Below are 22,999 nucleotides of genomic sequence, written 5' to 3'. Positions count from 1 at the left end.
AATCTCCGCCAAATCCTTGTCACCATTATGGTGGTAATTAGGTCTCTGTTCTTGTGTTTTCTATTCTGTAACCCTGATTTTCCATTTGCTATCCAGTTAATTGCCAGAAACCTGTCGGTTTCTGCGGTGCTCCTAGATTCCTGTTGTCTTGAGAAGCTTGACGGATACTTCCATTTACCCTTAACTTGGCCCTCCAGCTGAATCAACAAAGAAAAGGACTTACCTGAAACACACCTGCCTGCCTCTATATCTTTATATTTAAAATCGAAATTTAAATGTATAAGAAGGTACGTTTTTTAAAAAAGTCTGTGTATTTTTACATTTAGAAATTGGAGGTCTCGTCTACTCTAAATGATCTTGACATGTGCTCAGTGTATGTGTACGAATTGCATCAGTACTGGCAGCGGTGAGCTGGAGGAAAAGCACATAAAGAAGAGATATGGCTCTGTCTCCTGCTGTTTCTGTGTCTGTGGGAGCACCTGGGTGAGAGAGACCTTTTAGTGCTGACACATGCCTCAGTGCCTCTAAGGTTGAGGGGAGAAGATATTATGTTTCTGATGTATGACTACTAGTACAAACACTCCTGTCCTGAACAAACGATGACAGAGATAATGATGACTGCTGTAGCTGCTCAGTACCCACATGCGCATCTGAAAGTTCGTCCAGACATGGGTGTAGCTGTGGGTAAAATGCAAATGATGTTCCATTTGTGATGCCACACACGGGTTCTATATGAGCCCCTCCAGGGTTAATTCATATTTGTACCATTTAGGTGTGATTGATTTGCTACTCAGGGTACGCTTACAGCAGCCCGAGATCGTCTCTGCAGTGCCCAGAGAGCTGTTGGTTTTATGAATAGATCTGGTGTGCATTTGTCAATAATATAGATCAAAACATTTCCACTTCAGTGGCCCAGAGATGGGTTAAGGAATGTGTGTATGTGTGTACTATATGTGTCTGTCTGTGTCCTCGTGTTTATCATAGAAATGACGAAGATAAGAAGTCCTATATAAAAATGTGTAAACACGTTTTAAATACTTGGAAGTTTATTGTAGGGTCGTTCTTCAGCATTAGAAAGTAGGTGTTTGTGTTTGTCATGCAGTATTTGAAAAGCAAAATACTCAGAATAGTCTGCTCTACTCTTCATCACAGTGAAGACAGCATAGAGAGAGCAAGTTATATTTCAAAAATATTGAGGTTAGAGTCAGGCTGCTTTAGTGCTCTTGGGATCTCAGCTAAAGTTTACTAATTAGTTTAAAGAAAGGAAAATATGAAAACCAAAACTTTTACAGGCTGAATGCAGTCAGGTAGTGTCTTATAAGTTGAGGCTGTTCCAAAAGATAGAAACTACCCTAAAAACTGAAATATTCAGAAGCTGCAAAGCAACAAACAAGACATCAACATGAATCTATAATTGTTAATCTTTCTCTTTTAAGTCTATGGAATATGTACATGATTGCTTTCACTGGATGGTGTTGTGTTGTGGATTGCGTGGATTTGAATCTGTATCCAGTTTATTTACATATGTAAGTTTTAAAATGTGAATTCATGTGGCCTGAGTAGGCTCTTTGGTGTGGCCTGACCAATAAATGTATAAAACTTGTGAATAATTTTAATAAGTGCATTTAAACGACTACATTGAACAGCCTCACAATCTGTTAACCAGCATCATCCATCCAATAAGCAACCAGTATAACAACCAAAAAATGGCATTCTTAGTAAACAACCACACACTTAAAGTCTATAGCAATGTCTTACAGGGCAAATAGCTTTACCTTCTAAACCCAGAGCAACATCCTCCCAAAATATAATACAATATTAAGGCCTTTGCATTTGATTATGTTGCTTTTCTGAGAATTTTTGTCTTGCATCTAAAAAGTTACTTCAGTGCTCTTTTTATTGCTGCACATGCTAAATACTGCTTCAACTGAGACTGCATCTCCATCTCTACTTGGCCCACATAACAGACTTCCCTCTATGTGCCTCCTTGCCAGTTTGTTTCCCAAATGCCATATGAACATTAAAACACCCCTGAATAACACATGAATCCTTTCGTTTTCCACACATTTGTAAAACGTAATTGATGAGATATGTTACCAAAGAGACACCAAAAAAACACAAAAAATAAACACTTTTCAAATTAGTTTGATTCATGACCATGAAAAAAGGCAGAAGGTACTTTAGGGTCATGCTGCCAATTGCAACACTGCCATTTTCCATCTTATCAGACATCATCTGTTACTGCAAGTTGGGCTGCTTATATGGACAAAATCTGATAGAGTGAATTACAATTATTCTTTCTTTCTTTCCTTCTTTGTGCACAGCAACTTGATGACTAAAGCGCCTTTCTTCACTTTCCCCCTATACCCACTCTCCCCCTTTTCATTTCTTTCTCTTTGATTCTTATTTTTTTCCAGCCTTCTTTTTTTTTCGTTGTCTTGATAAATGTTACATTGAGCATTAATGTTTTAGTGCCACATGCAATTTTGATGGTGGTGCCACCATTCTCGTGTCTTTTTAGAATACAGTATGTAGACCTAATTGTGCCATGCACACTTTAATATTCTTTCATTTTATTCCACCCCAACAAGTCCTCCACTTACATGAAAATGTGTAAAGGGGACCATAGAGATGATGATTACTTTACTTACAAGTGTTTGTTATACTGTCAGCTATGGCTCCATAAGGCAGCTTTGCAAAAGATGACATTGACACTTAAGACAACATTTGATTTTTATCATGTTCTTCTATCAAGCACCAGCACCATTCCTATCATGTGTCACTGTACTTTGCTCTACAGTTCTTGAGCATTAAAAAAAAAAAACAAAGTGAAAAGAAGTACAAGAATGTTGGTTGCTTGCATTTTTTTCTTTGTAATTTTCAACGCCTGAGTTTACACCATAAATTTTAAACAAGATATATTTTAGGTAGTATCTACTTAAGGGTCACCACGGATCAAAAAAGGTAACCGATTCAAGTCCTGTACTTTCATACAAATACAAAAAATCACGGGTATTATTGTACCTGCACACTATGTGAACTTCATAACGTTACCGACATCTTGCATCTAAGGTTGTTTCCAACCCCTGGTTTAAAAAAACAGTGCGAAAAAAAAAATGAAAACAGCCTTTGAATATTTCACACGACGTCTTTCTCCCCTGCAAGGTATGTGGTCCTCGCGAGTGTCTTAGCACGCACGCAAACACGCACACGCACGCACACAGACACACACAGGTGTCGCTTTCCAGTGCGATGGATCTGCAGATGTAGCCTCACCGCATTTGGCGTGCAGCGGCTGACGTCAGGAGGAGAGCGGAGTGAGAGGAGTTGAAATAGGGGCAGAGCAGGAGCGTAGCGCTGAGAGGAAACCAGCCAGAGGAGCCGGAGGATGGCAAGCCGCTGCTGAGAGTTGGGACGCTCTACCCGTCGCTACTAACACAGCTGCTGCTACTATTACACTAGCCCATAATTAATTTGAACCCTTTAAACCCTGTCGAGAGGTGGAGAGGAGAGGAGTGGAACTAAGGAGCGCAGACTGGACGAGTCTCTGCGAGGAAATCTGTGGCATATTTGCACGAATTTCCTTTCTTTTATAATCCGTTTGCCTCGGAATACCACAGGTAAGGTGAAAGGTTTATGTACTAAGGCGGGGTGTGGGGTATCAACTCACTAAAAGGCGCATTTATCTGCCGTTTCTTTCTTCTTTTTTACAAGTTTGGCTGTTTTGGGTGCGTGACACCGCTTTATCCGCACTATTTGCATTAGGGTGAGTGTGAATGAACGGAAACTGTAAAGGGGATGGCAGTGGCGTGCTTTAATGTTGAATTAGTTACAGCTGAGGAGAAATGCATCAATAATACAGAGCTCTAGAATTTACAGCCGGGGAGATGTGTGAGAGGTGCAGCTTTATAGCGCAGGGCGATGTCAGTGACAATCTGTGACAGTTTTTAACTACACTGCCTGCTATGTCGCCTTTTGTCTGGCGCAAAACGGCTTGTGATTAATCATTTCACATGACCACATGCCACCTTTGGTAACCTCACATAACCGTGCAGAGGCTCTACCTGCACGAAAATAACAGGGCAATGTTTGATAAATGGGTCCAGGAGGACTCCTTTGCCCGGATGCGCCAGGTTTGCTCAAGCAGCAGAGGGACTGAAATGATAACACTGTGAGACGCGCACACACACCTCACATCGCTGGGCTCTATGGCACTGATTCTTGGTCCCAGACCCCCGCCCCCCCCCTCCACCCCGACACACACACACTCCCCCTTCTTTCGTCGGCCAATTGCTTTCTTCAGGACGCTGGCAAGACTTTATCTATTAACAACCAGGGTCTTATGGAGCACGCAAAAACTCTTATATGAGTGTAAAGGGCACAGAATCCGAAACACGGCGAGCTTTTCTTGTCTGATTGCGTTAAATGAGCTGCTTCGGCGCACTCTCATGGGAAAATCCTATCAGTGTCACCAGAGAGTTGGCACGGTGGAAGCAAAGCCTCCGTGACGGCCAGCGGAGTGGGAAATGAGGATTGGTCGGCGCACACGCTGCCGTAGTATAGCGTATAGTGCACCGGAGCTCTCCACGGTGCTGAAAATTCTCCGGCCACTTGCTTCCCTTCTCAGTTCCTTCCACTCGTTTTTTTTTATTTCTTTTCCTTTCTCTTTTTTTTTTGCAGTCTCTTTTCGGATTTGTTGGATTCGCTCTCTACTTGGAACCAGATATGCAGCCGACATCAAACGGGTGAATTATGCTCATTCATCACTGTGCTATGTGTACAAATAGGTTTAAAGTCCCAGCGTTTCATTCTTATGCCGGTAAACAACTCATAAAACTATAAACTGAGGCAGGTAGTCTCATACAGAAAGGCATGCAAATATATTGCTCAGAGCGACCGTCAGTCCCAACCCCCTGCTCCTAAATGAGAACATTATTAGCAATACTTCTTGCTAGATCTGTTTGCTCTCGAGGCTCCGATCTGAACTCGTAATTTACTGTTACACATATCGTTTAGGCACAAACCTGTTCATTCTTTGCAGGGATACAAGCAAGCATGTCCCAATGCATACATGCTGACTCCGTGCAGACCTGCTAAAGCTGTAACATATACCACCAAGTAACCAGTACTTATCACGGTTATATTAGAACAGCAAGAGTTGGGGGATTAAGGGAGTTAGCTCCGAACTCTGTCAGCGCAATTCTGCAGCTCACCTTGAGGTCAAGTTGAGAAATAATGATGTAGCCAGAATAGTGGCGCAGTCGGGCACATTGTAGTTTGCAATCTGCTATGAAAGTTATTAGCTGTCAAACAGAGAGCCATTACAGCGTGGTGTCCAGCAGATTATGGCTGCTTGTTGTTGTTGTTCAGAGACAGCTTTAATAGTCGGATGACTCACGCAGTTACAGTACTGACACTGATGATACACTAGTATACATATGCACATGCACACACAGAATCTGCACTATAACGATTATGTCTCTTCCAGAGTGCTCTCCTGCTAACTGCCAGAACCAGCTTAAAGCAGAATGTGTGAATATATACACGTGCTATTATGCAGTGCATGGCAATAGAGGTCAACAATGGCAACAGAGCTCCTACTATGGTTGTGTACCAAGAGCTTTCACACGTTTCTACTGGTGTTTTGTATTATATGGTATACAAGGTTTATCCATCCTCCAAGAGTGCATCACAAGCATACAAAATGTAAACTGTAGTCAGCGTCCCGACTCGCAGTTCACACGGCAGGGCTGGATTTGTAGTCATTTTTGTTGGTGCAGTTTCCAGCTTCCGAGCTTGATCGCGGAAAGAAAGAGTTCAGACAAATAGTTCGTTTAGGGTATCGTTATCTCTCAATTTGGTTTGAAATCACTATGTTAATACTCTATAAATGTGATGCTATGGTGATCCTAATAGAGGAATGCCCTGCTTCAAGAAGGTCAGAGTTAAGAGCAGCAGGTCGTTGTTCAGTCTCTTGCTCCAGGAGTTTCCAGCAAATACTTTTAAATTGTGAAAATGACCAAAACCTCAGCTTTGTTACTCCAAATGACAATTTTAAGCTGTGCTTAAAAAATGACTTTTGCAAATAGAAATCCAGCATATAAATGAGAGATTTGAGTGGTGCGTGATAGTATGCTGATTGGGGACTGTTAAACAGGAAAAAGTCAGTTGGCTTCTCAACAGATTTTGATTATTTAGGTGTGTACAACTGTCTCATAGCAGGCAGCAGCAGACCAAGTTATCAAACAAAAAGTAAAACTGTTTTTTTAAGTAACTGTGTTTTAAAATTGGACAGCATTTTGTAGATTTCATTGTTTAATTTGCTTTATTGATTGGTTGACTGATTAACTGATTCTCTGATTTATTTGCACCTTTTTTTGCAGTGAGTAGTCATTTTAATTAACGCAGCCACTGCAGGCTCTAAACAATCCACAGTTAAAGAGGCCTGGATGACATCTTTGTGTAACATTTAATTAGGGCAAATTAAATTTTCTTATCACTTATAATTTCCCAGTCGTGAACAATGATGCTTGATATCACATCACCTGAAACCCATGCAGAGTTCATCTAATCAGGAGCAGGATTTATTATCGCTACAAAGCAGTCCCCTCAGGTAAACCATACCCACTTGGCTCCCTTCATTTCTTTACACTTTGAAACTTTGCTCTGCAAATTTCCCAGAGAAATGTAATGAGCCATGCTTCAAAACAAAGGTAAAGACGCATTATATATGGCGAGTTGTACTCTCCTGGGTTGCTCCATCTGCAAAAACACTCACATTTGGATGCTTCTGACAAGATTCAACTTTTGAAACTCTTTCTTGTGGGTCTAACCAGGGCGCTCGAAGTCTCACAGAGAGCTTTAACTGATTAAAATGAGGTCTATGACAGTAAGAATTAATATGAATGACATTGAAACTGAGGTAGGGTTGTAACTTGGTCCATTAGATTCTCTAGATTTTTATTTCACATTACTGTGGCCACTGACTCACCTGATAAGTCCACTGTACTCCCCGTAGAGTGCAGGAAATGTGGGCAGCATGGTTCACTTGAAATTCCGATCACTAATGTTGAACTTCTAGAAATGACCTTTACTGCTGCATCCCATATGAACACAGCAGCTGAGCTGAGAGTATCAGCAGCACAGCTCTGAGCAAATAGTGATTGCCGCCTCCTCTGCTTGAATTGAACTGACCAAAGAGTCAGAGGAGAGGAAGAAATGCATGGAGGGGGTTACAAAAAGGTCACCTAGCATATGTTTTCTGCAGTGAATTTATTCAGCCATCTGCCTGTCCCTTTTATGAAGCCTCCCCACCACCGCCACTATTTAAAACTGTCATATTGGATTTATTTATTTATTTATTTTTACTCAAAGTTGATTTGCCATATCACACTTCAAGAGTGATATGATTCAAGCTGTCTAGGAGTTTTACTTCGCTTACTGTAGTAGAGAACTCATTTACTGAATCATTCTGCGTGTCCAGTGGAGTCTGCAGTTTAGCATCATCAACGTCATTAACGATTAGTTATAAATAATAAAACTGCAAAGGGTTCAACATATTGAATGAAGATGACTAGTACTACAACATGAGTTCTAATTATTCTTCAATCAGCGATAATTACATACAGAAACCAAAGTGCCTCTAAAGTGCCATTCCTGCCACGGGATGTGCTTTTTTTTCTGCTTCCAGTGTTTTCTGTCACCTGTTTTTCTCCCTCTTTGCTACTGCTGTATAATTAACAGATGCAGTCCTGTTAGCCCAGCAGACCACCCAGTTATGGCACTGCAGAGCCTCCTGATATCCTTTTTGCCCTTACAGCCATGTCATACATCCTGCAGGGATTTATGGATTTAACAAGTCTCCCTCTGTTTGTGTCTTTCAGACACACATGACAAGCAGGATGTGGGCTTTAACACCCAAGGGCTGTAGATCTGTTCACGGAAACTTGTCTAAGAAAAAAGCCAAAAGTCAATATTAGAAAAGCAAAGTGCGACAGGAAGAGAATAGTGTATGGCACCAAAGAAGGAGCCACTATTCATTCTCTTTCTCTCACCAGTGTCAAGATGGTCTTATTACTACCTAACAGCCTGAAGCTCTGTCTCTTCTATAGAGAAAGAAAGTAGCAAAGAGAGAGCGTCAGACAATAATTAATTTGGAGGCAATGCAAGAGAAGCTGAGTTGATAAGGATATCTCGCGCTAAAGCACGACAACCTGCGCCGTACTCTCTCAGTGGTCCCTGTGCTTTTTCCGGTTGGCTGAAGCATTATTTTTCTGTCTGAGTGTGCATTTTAACACAATCTGAAAAGGGACATGTGGTGCTGTTTCTCTGCAAAATGAATATATTAACTTTTCTATCACCGCTGCCATATGTTTTTGTTACGTGTTTTAATTGCTTTAATGGCGTCCTTATTGTTGCTCGTACTATTCGCTCTGCTGTTGGCTGTTTCCACGCTTGTGTTTGTGTCATCTTGTTTGTGCTTGGTGTTAGAGCTTTATTCAGCTTTGTTTGCCTTCAACAAATTGCTAAGTTTTTAACTTTTACCAGTTTTTAGATTTCACTTTTTATCACACAATCAATGGTTTATACAATCTCCCAAATCAAACAAGCAGCGCTACCTGCTACAGCCTGCAGTTGAAACATAATCAGGCACTCTTGTAAGAACATTGTTTAATAACACGTTGCAATAATCATTGTTGCAATAATAAGTTATTAACTAACTAAACTTTAATCATTTTTCACTGTGTCACACTCCTCCTTTTTCTAAGGCAGTTCTGGAAAACTGGATAACAAAGTAGGGTTTCCAAGTGACGCAGCTCAAACTACAAAAGCTTGCCCAGATAAATTGCTCAGTCTTTCTTGTTCTTTCCACCTGGCAGCAATTGTTTTCTTGACATTATTATTATTTTTGTTGCATTATATCGAATAATGTCAGATTTTTTTCCACTTGCACCCTTTGTTGCATACCTTGAGCTAGTCAATTTGTCACAAATGGGGGGCTTGTCTGGGATATTCAACCCCATTGGTTAAGGTAGAGAGAAGTCATGGTTGGTCAGAGAGGTTGCAATAAAATGATACTTCATCAGTTTCAACTGATTCTTAGAAAGCTTGGTTTGGATTTAGCTGTACAGGGTGGGCCATTTATATGAATACACCGTAATAAAATAGGAATGGTCGGTGATATTAAAGTCCTGTTTGTGGCACATTAGTATATGTGAGGGGCAAACTCCTCCAGATGGGTGGTGACCATGGTGGCCATTTAGAAGTCGGCCATCTTCGATACAACTTTTGTTTTTTCAATAGGAAGAGGGCCATGTGACACATCAAACTTCTTGGTAATGTCACAAGAAAAACAATGGTGTGCTTGGTTTCAACGTAACTTTATTCTTTCATGAGTTATTTACAAGTTTCTCTTTGTTCACAGCCATTGACATGTCGAAGAGGTTAACACGTGAGGAGCGGATCGAAATTGTGTTGATATCTGGTGAGCGCAGTAACCGGGTCATTGCAGCAGATTTCAATGCAAGACACCCTAGGTTCTCCAGAGGCCTGGTAATGAACTAATCATTTGATTCAAGTGTATTGACAAAGGGTGATATCTAAAACCTGCAAAATAATCCCTATTAGTGCCACCTACTCCAATCAGAGACATTATCAGATGATGATAAAAATCTATAAAGAACAAGAGCTTAATGCTGCGGAAAATCATTAATCTTGGGATTTAGCACACTGTGGCAAAATAAGCATTTGAATTTGAGTTAATTATTTTAGCTCTCAGTGCACTCTTGGTGCCTGTTTTTTTTTCTAGCGTGACAGCCACACAAACTTTAAAATGGATACAAAGAACACTAAATGTTACAGTCTAATAGTCTTAAAAACATGGAAATCACTTTAGTTTGTCAGCAGATCAAAGTCAAATTAATTTTATTGATTCAATGGGTTTTCTTGGTCTGTATTTTGTGTTCTAGTAGCTGCAATTTCATCAGTGTGAAAGTGACTTAGCAGCAGATTAGAATCAAGTACAAAGACATTTATAAATTTTATGCATCACCGGCTGAATATATGTAAATTCCAGTGAAATCGCAATGCACAGTTTGCTCTATTGCAACTTAATTAATTGGTAACTGGTATTATTGGTAAGTTATGGGTCAATAGTTTGCACATAAACCGTGTATTTGCCCTGCAGATAATCTGTATTGCACTTAAACCATGCTGCAAATACAGATAATTATTAAAAATAAAAAAGAAAGAAAGAAAGAAAGAAAGAAATATGGTGCTTCCAGTCAATTTCAGTCAAATCCCTGAACATAACCTGCTCTTGTCCAGGTTATGTGTTCAGCGTATGTTATCGTTGTGATTTATTCAGGTAAAATGGAAAACTAATTGTAAAACCAGAACAACAAAAAATGTTTAAGTAATAACACTCAAAAATCAAACCGACTGTTACAAAACTATTGAAAATCAACACTTTCAACACAAACCCAAACAGAAACCCAAACGGAAGAATTTATCACTAACAATCTTACACTCAGATACAGAAAAACCTGGGAGTACAACCATTTGAGCCAATGTAAGTGTAAATAAAAAATATTAATGGATTTTAAAGAGTGGAAGAGTTCAAAGCTGGCAGCATATTTTATAAAGATTAAATGAGATCAAATTGAGGCAGTTTGATGTAGCTGTAAATTTAGCAGTATGGGCTTGTGACAGAGCCAAAATCTATGGGCCAGCTGTAAGCAGGGAACACCATAATTGCTAAAATAAGCTGAATATTATCAAACAAATAAAACATTTAATGTTCAAATGTTCCTTTTAGTCCTGCAACTGCTACACTATTAATTAGACCCTTTCTTTCTTAATTAGTTTCACCTTGACTACTGGAGAAGAATTTGTTTTAATTGTGAATCATCTGAGCGGATACAACCTGTCAGCTTTTATCTGGTGTGCTGACAACCTCCCATCTTCCTTCCAAAGGGTAGTGTTTCTAACATATTTACATCACAGTCAGTGACTAACCTTACTTTGCATGGCTAGGCTTCTGTATGAATCCATTTTGGGAAACACCACTCAGAGCACCCTGACAGTTATCATATTTCTCATCATCATAAAAAAAGGTGGGGGTGGGGTAGCCTGAAAGTAAGTGTCCCCTGTTCATCTGGAGTGTCTGAAAGATAACCAAGGTTAGAGCGTGTGTGATCCTGATGCATGGCTGCCTGACAGATTGACACGTCTGGTCTCTTCAGAATCTTTTCCAACCGCACAGGAACAAGAATGAAATCTTGACGAGTGAGTCATGTAAACATTTTGGGCAAAGGCGAGTCTCTTGGTAGCTCTATTTCATGCTACATAGACATCTTTCTGAAGAATGGGTTGTTTGAAACCTGAGTGCAGGCAGACAGGCCGGCAGACGCAGGATGATAGCAGAGATTTTACTGAAGAGGAGCTTCAGAGTGAGGCAGCACTCAGAGCATCAGCCTGTAGAGAGGTTTGTTCAAAAATGGGGCATGCATCATGTGGGGGGGAAAATGATTTGTGCTTTCATAACATAATTGACAGGCGATCTTTTTTTTTTAACATTCTACTTTTGGAGGATAGGCTAGTAGGTTAACCAATATAACTCTTTTCATTAATAATTTCTAAAACTGTATAAATAGAATATCTGAAAATTAAAGCTGTATAGTGTCACATGAAACACAAAGAAAGCCAATCCTTCGTATGCAAAACATTTTACATGAGGGTGGTGAACTACAGTTTCAGCATGGGCTGTTCAGCATTCGCAGATGTTAATTTTTGTGTCCCTCCCACCCTTTCTTTGTAATCTTTTTTAAATACTCAGCAACTTGCAGGGAGGACTCACGCTGAGTGGGGAATGATTGTCGTTCTGGAACTGCATGTGTCATTTGTAACTGTGACAGCAGACCTACCTGGAGTGGTGCAGAGCTGGGACTGAGAGCAGGAAGGAGAGCTCAGTCTGATCACTTGAATTTGTCTCAGAGCTCAGCTAGGGGCCTTTCCCTGCTGCCATTACAAAGAGCACCAGAGAGACTGCAGGGCTGCATACAATGCTCATTTACATGCCAGTTCTGAATTTGGCTGTGTCTTGGTCTCCTGACAAACATGCCACTTAAGTCATGCTAATTTAGTCAGATTCTAGGGGCATAATAAACCTTTAGCATTGCAAATTTAATTGTACTGAGTGAAAAAAAATTGTTTTAAGTTATATTTTTCAATCAGTTTAAATGTCACGGTGAGCTGCTTCTTTTTTCCCGTCATAATAACTAAAGTGGGTTTTGTTATTGCAGCTCATGAAGCAGATCTTTCTGGGAGGATGGTGCTATTGTAGAATATTATAGATCCAAAATCACAAACTCATTGATTGTGCTCAGCAAGTCAGGAGTGTTCGAATGTTCAAATGTGATCAGTTACAGCTGCTGTAGATGACCGAACAATAAAGCCAGCGTTATGAAGATGGTTTCATGTTAGCTACTCTCATTTTTGTCAATACACATATTTTTTTATAGTTTACAATGTCAAATGGATACGAGTGAATTTGATTTTACTGGCTAAGTGGGTAGGAACATACAGCCAATGTGACTGGTTGCCAATATTCGTGCTCAAAATTCTTAGTGGGAGTAAAATTAAACATAGTAAAGCACATTGAAATATGAACTGCTGTTAAACAACAATTTTCAAAAATCTAGTAAGAATGAACCACATCTTATTCTTACATACATTTCTTTTTCTGTCAACACAGATAACTATGATGAGTTTAACTAACTGAATTATTTCTTTTTTCTTTGTCTGGCCAAATTCCAAATACATAAATAGGTCATGATGCATTTAATCAATAGATAATTTGATCCACCAAGAAAAGCTATAAATGACACAAAAGAAACAAGATGCATGATTCAGAACCAGTCTGATAGAACATTATGCTCTCAAAGATTTATACACGATATTGCCGAAAATATCACCATTAGGCCCAGCCTGACAGTTTAGTTGTGCTCCTAAGACAATGGGGAAATTTGTTTTTGTATTTTCTTACACAGAGACAGAGAGAGAAGTGCTTTTCTGGTATATTTTTAGAAGACTAAAAAACAGTCATTTTGCAACAAAATTTGGACCCAGCTCAAGATCAAAGTTATAATCTTTGGATGTCTGTTCTTGACAAGAGAACAGCTTTAAGATTACTTAAGTGTTTATATTCAAATAAATAGACATCATCTCTCAATATCACTGAAAGAAAAACTGCTGGATGGAGATCCGTCTTGTCCGATATAAGTAGAGTGAGTTCAAAAAGTTTGATATTTTTTATGTATGTTTTTTATCATTTACATGAGATTTTTTCAGTATTTAAGTTGTTAAAAAAGTGAGTTCTGAGCTTGAAGTGTTGTATTTAGTCACTTGCAAAATTGTAGTAAAACCTACCGAACAAGTCTAATATATATATATATATATATATATATATATATATATATATATATATATATATATATATTAATGGCATGGCATTTCATCAGTGATTCACTGTCTTCATGACCCTGGAGTACTGAGCCTTTCATACTGTAAGCTTGTGTTTGGGCGTCCACACATACATTAAAAAAAATATTTGCTGCCTCTCAAACATTTTAAAGCTTTGGGTGAAAATGAATATTTGCCCTTAAAATTTGAGTTCCTGACTTGTTGAACTGGCTACACTTTAAAGGCACATAAGCTGGTGCTTTTCTCCTAATGTCTCATTTCAAACTGTGGTAGCTGGCAGCTGGGCCTTTACTACACGAAAGTCATATACTTACAAGTAATATACTTTACTTATGTTTAAATGTGCATTCATTTTAGCTTCATAAACTTTATTAAACTAAACGTATTATAGTAGCATCACAAAGAAGGCATTAACTACCTGACCACAGGTGTTGTTGATGAAGACTGGAACCAAGAAGCAAATAGATAATTATGTTTTCATGATTTCATGAAAGAATAGGTCTTACTTTCTAAAGCAAGTAGTAAAGTAAAAGACACACTTTTTTGTAGACTTGATCTTGACTGTATGAAAAAGATTATTATTAAATGTCCAGAAAGTAAAGCAGTTTTATATGTAGCAACAGGTAGGTCTGCGAGACTCTTTGTGCTATAAACAATATCCCTCTGTCACATAAGTTTAGGAAATCCACAAAAGGAAACAGGAACAATGAGATGGGGAAACACTACAGCTGAGATGTGAATAGATGCATTTAACTTTCAGCACCTTAGGTCTGCTTTTGTTGCAAGTCCCTCAGTAAACCAGTCTGATCTGTGCAAAGCTGCCAAAGGCTGCAGCGACTCTAAGGAATGTGTTCCTCTAAGCTTTTTAATATTCTGGTCAAATAATAGCTTCCGCATAGACTTTCTCCCTCCTGATGAATTTCAAAATGGACCATTCAGTCCATGAGACCGGGGCTCTGTTTGCATTTGTGTGTATGTGCCCGTGTGTGCTCATGTATGAATGTGTGTAGCTGTGTGTGGGCCAATGCCAGGGGGAAAGGCAGCACATTAAGACAGTGACTGGCAGATCTCATTTGGTGTTTAATTTCACAAGGGTGAGCTCTCATCCATGTGGGCCCATTAGCCCCCGGCTAGCTAGCTGAATAATGTTGATGGTCCCTTCATGAGTTGTTTACACTGACAGGACTTGTGTGATTTTGTGTCTATGAGGCAGTGAAAAGTAACTGAGTATCTTTACTCAACTGTCACATAAGAAACTGCGGCAAAGTAATCACAACACCCCAACATTTGCAACATATTTCACAATGTATAAATTCTTCAAGCTCCAGCCATTGAAAGCGATAATGAAATAAACAACAGATTGTTGTTACGCGGCAAATTAAATATATCATGATGTTCTGGTGGTTTTAGTGTTTTATTGAAGTTATGCAGGTTTTCTTCTTGCTGTTATATATCGGTAGTTACATGTCTTGTGTGTCTTAGTCGGTTTTACTACCTGTCTTTGTCTTGTTTCAGTGATTGTTTCCACCTGTTTCCCATTACCTCCTCATGTGTCTCCCATGTCAGTTGCTGTTTTGTCAACTGACTCTCCTTCTTTGAGCTTATTTGTGTTCTCCCAGTTGTTCTGAGAGTATTTGGTGTCTTCATAATCTTCTTTTACATTCTTTTTATTTTGCCTCATCACTGTTGGACTCTTGCTTTGGTTCCTGCTTTCCTTTTACTTTGCATTCTGTAATTCCCAGTAAATTCTTATTTTTACATTTTCTTACTGCATGTCTACAGTCTGTTTTTTAAAAAAATTATATCTATTTTTGCAATACATTCGAGTAAGTTATTTTTGAATAAACTATGCTGTTACTTAAAGTGCACTTTGCAAGTATATTTCCTTAAAGCTCTATTAATCAATTTTTATATTATCAAGGGATCAAATGAATGTGAAAAGCGTAACCCATAGCGACAATGTCAAGCCCTGGAAGATTAATTATGATGTTACAGGTCCTGTAATTCTGCAGACCCATTTTATCAGTGTGTTATTTTTTTCCTCATAACCTTCCTTTCATTAACTTATTTAAAGACACAAGTCACTCTTATAAGATTAGAAAGACCCATCAGTCTTGACTTATAGCACACCCCTCTTATCAGTTTCATTATATAATACATTAACTGTTTTGTGTACACTTTGTTTTGCTGCTTGCAAATAGTAAAAAAAAAAAAAGAAAAGAAAGAAAAAATTAAATGGCCATAAAATTGTTACTTTAAAAAGTAAAAGTTAGCTCCGATAAACTTTCAGCCACCATCTCCAGGGCATAACAGGTCAAGGTGAATCACAACTAAAATTCTGCATTCAAGTCGAACACCACTGCAGACATTTGACACCATAAACTATTGTACTGCTTGAGATGCATCATGGGTTTTTGTGCCCTTGTTACAGTTCAACTGCAAACTTTATGGCCCCCTAAGGGAAATTTGTTTTCACGCTGGTTCAGCAGTAAAACATACAATAAAGCCATATTCTAAAGCATAAGTCCCCAATAAAAACAATAAACCTATTACCTAAAAGCACAATTACACACGTAACAAAGTGCCATGTCGCACAGTAGAACTATAAAGACACACATCAGCTGATAAGATCCGATGAGAAGTCAATATTTCCCCTCAGGGCAAACGCTACAGGAGGCTGGCACAATACTAAAAACATCAGTGCAGTGCACGATCAACTCAGTACAATATCTTTGCAATAAATACTTATTGATGAGATAAAAAAAAAAAGCAGACAAAAAGTCTTTATAACGCCTGTATTATATTTTATTGTGACTGTGTTGACGAATAGTGTTGTTTATTGAGTCTGGGGTTCACTTTAAGCCAATTGCTATAATATTTTCCCCTCATCTGTAGAATACTGAGTGATTTAATTTTACCTGAAATGCTCTTTTGTTCACTTACTTTTGCAACCAGGGCTAAAGAAGAGGCATCATTTCAAACATAGTTAAATGTTTAAATTATTCAATTCAAATTTTTGTCATTTTTTAGATGATTAACAAAAGGGACTACTCATTATTTGAAAGACATTTGAGGCCGTTAAGTGTAAATTTTTCAGTACCCGTATGTGAGTGTGCGCATGTCACAGCAGTGAAACCGATCTTCTGAATTTATATTTTAAGCTCCCACACCACTCCACCACTTCTTACTTCAGAGGGTTTTCTCTTTGTTGACATCAAAAGATTTTTTTATGTACTTTGTAATACACATAATTATTCCCATCAGTGTGGTCTTTGATGTGTACATAGCAGCATTATGCTGTGTGATGTGTGTGCGTGCATGGCGAGTATAATACTTGTTCCACTTGGTCTGTGAGCATACATTAACATAATTTCAGGTATTTGTCTCTGCATGTACTAAATCTATTAAAATTCAGACATCTGTAAACATTTTGGAAGCACTGCAATATCAGATAAACATTCAATAAAGACAAAGTTATTAAAATAAAAAGTAAGAATTAGGGCTCACATATTTTTTTTCCTGTCTTTGTGCTTTTTGCACAAAGAGAAGAAAGCTACATAATTGGTACAGTGAGTTCAGCTCATGTGTCTTTATCTCCTCTGGGGCAAACACACTGATATATTATCACGTAAATAAAGTAATCAAAAATTATTTGCATACAAATTGGATTATGACAGATTAAAATCACAGGTAAGGTGTGAAGATTTGCAGTCAAAGCTACATAATAGCAGCACAGTTTTGACATTGTTTATTTATTCACGCTGATTAAAGAACATGTTAAAGAGGTTATGTCTCATTTTCACAGTTTTCAGCTGCATACTAGACATGTCAACTGTCACGTTCCTGATAAATACAGACACTTGTTAAGAGAACTATTAAACTGTGTTGCACTTATTTCTGGTAACTGCAGTTTGCAGAACAACAGAAAGAGTCTAAGAACTAAGTGTGCATTGTACTTTTGCTTTTCCACACAGAGAAACACTCATGGGCAGCATGGGTGTTTGGGCTGTGGCTGTGGCCGCTCTGCTGGGGACCTCGGGGTGCTGGCTCGCTGAAGGGCACAAGAACAGCAGGCGAAGCAGCGGGGATACAGTCAGCGTGTCACGTACCTCCTCCCAGGAACCTCGCGCCATGGTAAATATCCCGTGCATTCTGCACGCACATACACATCAACGCACTAACGTACTGTACTGCGTCCCACTGAGGCCATTACCTTCACTGTCTGTCAAGCTAGAAAAACACTTGCAGCGACGAACAGTAAATCAATCGTATCAACCTTAAATCAAATCAAGGTTGTAAAGAAAAATGAAGCGAGACACACAGTCGAATGATAAAAAAAAGCATATTTGTTGTAAATCTGAGCACATTTTAAATCCTGTAAAAGTTTTATTTTATTGTCACTTTCTATCTCCTGTACTATGACTTGCTGATGCGGTTAACTCATTATATACATATCACTCTGCAGATAAGTATAAGAGCATAAAGGACTGATGTATGTGCATAGGATGACCATGGATGACCTTATTTACTTATACTTATCTACACTGCTGCTATACATCTATATAATCTAGATTTCAGGCTTTTATTGATTAAAATGAATGAGTATACTCAAAGGTAGAGGAAGCTATTGACAATATGTAGGCCTGATAACAACCGATAAAAGCCATTAATGGAATGTTGACGTCTAAACTGTGAGAATCTGTTCTTTGTTGTACAGTTACTATAACAGTTAGTGGTACACTGACCACTATCCTACACCTGCCTGCCATTTTCTGTCTACACTTTATATTTAAACCTAGTAATTGTTCATCTAGCCCAGGGGTCGGCAACCTGCGGCTCCGGAGCCGCATGCGGCTCTTTTGTCCTTATACTGCGGCTCCAGGTGGTTTGGGAAAATAAATTAGAAGTATTTAGTTGAAGTGTATTTTATTTGTGTTTAGTTCTTTTTTTTAACTTGTAGTTCTAAATTGGAAGATTATTGTGATATTGAAATATAAAAATAAAATTCTATTTTATTATTTTTCATTGCTCAAAATAAGCGTCACACTCGCGGAAGCCGGTGTACCCGCCGAAGCGCCGTGCATTTATCGAGACTTTCAACCCCAGGTAGGCCGATTATGGATCTTCGGATCCATATTATGTCAGCAGCTATTCTCCACCGTGAACTGTGTTAAAAACAAGCACCGCTCACGCCTCACAGATGACAGCTTACAGTCCTGCGTAAAGATGAAAGTGACTTCGTACAGCCCCGATTTGCAGACGCTGTGCGCAGAGGTTCAGGAGCAGAAGTTCCATTGTAAACATACCACGGCAGACTCGCTGCTTTTCAGCATGTCTTTATTGACCACTTTTCACACACAATTGCTGTACGCATACAGCCGGCTGTAGCTTTTCAGCTCACAGCCCGACAACACAACAGCAGAGAGAGCACAGACTTTAAGGCGGCGAGGCGTGATTGCGGATGCCTGCCGCTCAGATGCGTCCGACTCCCATGCAGCGGCACGGCAGACCACGTCCCGCCACACACATTAACCAGGTAAAATACATATTTAGGCAGAATTTTGAAAATATCTATTTTTTTTTAGCAGCATAGAGCTTTTTTTCCAATTATTTTTTAAAAGTCAGATCAAGGCTCCAAAAGCCCAAAGGCGATATGAGGGTGGCGGCTCACAACTGTTTTTGTTTGCTACATGGATCATTTTAGTTCAGCTGGGTGTCTTTCCTTTTGTTATATTTCTAAGAGTTCAAAATGTGTTAATTACATAAATAAAATGTAAATTTCTCTGTAGCACTTCATGGAGTTCATAAGCAACACACCTTAGTTGCTCTGTGGATTCTTTTAAAAAGCAGTTAAAAACTTTTCTGTTCAAACAAGCCTTTTGTTGATCTACGTATTTTATATTCTTTACATTATTTACATTTGATCTTTTACATTGTGTATAATGTCTATTAATTGTATTGTTTATTTTAATCTTTGTGTACAGTGCTTTGTGACTGCCTGTCTGTTAAAAGCGCTTAATAAATAAACTTTACTTACTTACTTTAGTTGTTCACACAAAGCATAAAGGTAAAAAAAAAAAACAATATATGCAGTGTTATCTTCATTTTAGATTTCAAAAAGTATTTGCGGCTCCCAGTGTTTTCTTTTGCGTGGAAACCGGGTCCAAGTAGCTCTTTGGGTGTTAAAGGTTGCTGACCCCTGATCTAGCCATTTACAATAAATTGGAGATAATTGCTTTAACACCCATGGGCAAGCACTTGAATGAGGTCACTTGGTTGTATCTATCAGGGTTCGTTGCAAAAGAATCATGAGTTAAAAAGGAAAAAAGACACCCTTCAGAAAACTGTCTCCTGCCAGGAAGAATGATCCCTTCGATTGATTTGTTTTTTAGATAGTAAACATGAAGCCCAAATAAGTTGTCAAAAAGAATTATGCACAGGCAGACAGATGGCCACCACACAGCCCTGTAGACATCCTGGTTCTTTTCAAAATGAAGGATGTACACCCCCTGGTCTGTAAGTCTCACTCACTTCGGGCTATGCCAAGCTGGCACTCTGCTGTGGAATGCCATTTTGCCGTGAGGTTCTGTCTCCCAACATCACTTGATGCAAAAAACAAATTCCCAGGCACAGAATCCATCTATCTGGCTAGAACTGGAACTGCTGGTGCCAGAATTGAGAGTTGATCGTGAGGTGAATCATGGAAATTCATGATTTCACATTATGCAAGTCTGCATTCTCAAAGCTTCTGGAAAAGAATAAACAGTGTCAGATTTTCACCATAACTCAAATGCCCCCACAATAATGTAACACTTGCAATAAAGAAGGAGAAGTATGTTTGCTTTGCACCTGATCAACAAAATAATATAAACTAAAAACTTCAGATTAAGCCTTTTGATTTTTGACTCATTGTCAACTTCCTGGATCCTTACATAATAACCAAAAGACTGTGCTGACATGTCCATGCCAGGGTCACAGCAGCTTTGGGACATTTACAGTATATTAGCTGTCACAAATGTGTAAGCATATGGAACTTGAGGCTTCTGCAGGTTTCCTTGGGGAACTTTTCCCTGCCATCAAAACATGCTTGGTTAACTCTCCTGTCATTATGCCCAGATGTAATCCAGTGATAGGCACTGACTGGAGTTGGTCTCCAGGTACTGAACAACAGCTGCCCACTGCTGCTTGCAATGGTTTAAATGAGGAGAATGAGTTTGTCTGTCAGGATCTGACAGACAAATGGTTAAATGGTTAAAAAAAAAAAAACAGTTTGTCTAACTTGTCCATATACGGGCTCAGATGTGAGGTACTATAGAACAGTTTGACTTTGCAAGCACATTATGTACTGTATATGTTATTTATTATTATAAACAGACTTAAATGGGCTGTTTGTGGGTCAATGTTGCCTTTATTTTGCAGTGTGGCTGAGGCTACATCAGTCTTGGTTCTGGATTCTTGTGTTACCACATACTGAAAGACAACACTCGCCAGCATGCAAGAATTTTGTAAGCGCAACACTTAACAGGACGGTTATGATTTGGTTTGGGACTGGCCTCTGTATAAAGACCATAGCTGTTAAGTGATTTTACAGCTACCACAGAGAAAGAGAACCGTGCTCACTGGATTAAGGTTTAGGAGTAAGATGGTTAGGCTTTGTATGAACAGGAGAAAGGCTGCAGGAAAAAGCAAAACAAAGAGAATAAAAATACTCAACTGCTCACAATGTCAGATTCTCTTTTTGTGTTTTAATTTCCAGTTTTCATTTACATTTTGATGATGAATTGAACCCGTAGAGCTTTACTTTTTGTTTTGTTGCAGTCCCCAGAGGGTTAGCTCACATTCTGCTCAGGCTGGTTCCTCATAATTTGTACTCAAAGCTGAAGAAAACCTTTCAGGCAGGTACAACATATGCAATGCTTGCCTTTATATGAAGCAATAATAGTATTCTCTACTACAATTACAGTGGTAGGGGATACTGAATGAGCTCGTGAAGCTCAGCACAACCATCTGGTAAAGGACATCAGTCAGTTTGAATGTGTCTGCCTTCTTTAAGACAGATGTCTAACTTGGAAGTCCATCAAAAAGCATAGTTTCAGCTTCAGCTTTTTGAGGTTGTTTCCAGTTTCTTCAATTGAAGTGTGCAGCTGCAAATAATTGGATAAAAAAAAAGCAAATGCTTGCAACTATTAAAATAATTTAGGTCTAAAACTGTGCAATCTAGGTATTGATTGTGTTGGAGCCTATCTGGCCTGCCGTAGCATAGCATGAGAAAAAGTGATTACTTGTTACATATGTACAGTAAAAATTAATTTCAATATATATCAGCCTACATATACTACAGTATATAGGATAAAACAATAGGATAAACCACAAGAAATTTATGTTCCACTCTCTCAGCAGCTACATTTAAAGATCACTTGTGTTAGCTACATGCACTCAGCACCAGTTGCATTTTCAGGATTGATTTATCGGTTTTAGTTTGGAGGTTATTTGTGAAAGAAATTGTGGTATATGGCAGTGGCAAATCAATTACTGCACCTATTCTCATGCACCTTCTTTAAGGACTTGATTAGCAACCCTTGATTTGCATATTGATTAATGAGTCCTCCCCAAAGGGTTTTTCTTGGTATATAAAGAAAATCCAACTTCTACGAAAACAGTTGTTTATAATTGCTACTTGAAGCTTGGGGAAATCGTAATAAATGGAAGTTTTGAGAGAGTCGGTCTTGCCAGCGAGTATTGCTGGAACATAAAGTTGCTCCATCTCCATCTGATACTGAGACATGTTGGAATTTGTCAGGCTTTTTTTTCCATTTGAAAATAATCAAAGTTATACCTGTGAACGTATCACCGCTTCATAACGTGTATTGCCAGACTCGGATTCTTTTTTTCCTTTTTCCTTTGGCTGCACTTCATTAAGCCCGTTAAGTGGCTTGTTGCTGCACTGATGAATTGCTGTTAGATAAGACAAGTCTCTTCTTTCCAAGCAACAAACATCAGGGATCATCTATTGAATGTGGATAGATGAACTCTTGTAGGAGAACAGACAGCGATTCAGCTCTACTTTCCAGCTCCTCTCCTGGTTCTCTTTGTGTCCTCAGGCAGTATCATCGAAATGTCTTCTCATCAAACTATCTCTGTCTCTGTATATTGAAATCACGATGCTGAGCTGGTCTTCAATAATCACATTCCAGCAAAAAGTTTTGTTGTTGTTTAAAATTAGGAGTTTGAGAGAGATGTATAGAATGAAAGTGGGCACATTCGTGAAAGGTGCCTGGATAGCAACACATTTAAGAGACTTAGGAGAAAGCATATTCAAGTAGACTTCATAACGGGCACTGCTTGGCTTGAATTGCCCTGTTGTTCAAATTGCATTCCCACAAAATGTCAGTTTCTGTGGCGGCAGTGTCAGGTTCTTGTTTCGTGTGGGTGTTTACATGGCATCCAAGGTGGAAGCATGTTGCATTCGGAGATGTGTTTGCACAGGCAAAATCCTTCTTATTGAGTTTGCACATTT

The 22,999-nt window shown here is 38.9% G+C and overlaps 1 protein-coding gene across 1 annotated transcript in view; it reads left to right on the top strand.

The window, feature by feature from the left end:
• Positions 1-3,367: 3,367 nt before the first annotated feature.
• fstl4 (follistatin-like 4) overlaps positions 3,368-22,999 on the top strand; it is a 211,415-nt gene continuing 191,783 nt past the window's right edge. The window contains exons 1-2 of the mRNA XM_087847430.1: positions 3,368-3,620; positions 17,457-17,616. Coding sequence (XP_087703556.1) covers positions 17,467-17,616 — 150 coding nt within the window. The 5' untranslated portion in view covers positions 3,368-3,620; positions 17,457-17,466. The remainder of the gene's footprint in view (positions 3,621-17,456; positions 17,617-22,999) is intronic.

This window comes from Neolamprologus brichardi, chromosome 10 (genome assembly GCF_056152115.1).
Source record: "Neolamprologus brichardi isolate AB-2024 chromosome 10, ASM5615211v1, whole genome shotgun sequence".
NCBI classification, from domain to species: domain Eukaryota; kingdom Metazoa; phylum Chordata; class Actinopteri; order Cichliformes; family Cichlidae; genus Neolamprologus; species Neolamprologus brichardi.
The sequence above is the reverse complement of the archived record's forward strand: the minus strand, read 5'-3'. Positions and strand labels throughout refer to the sequence as shown.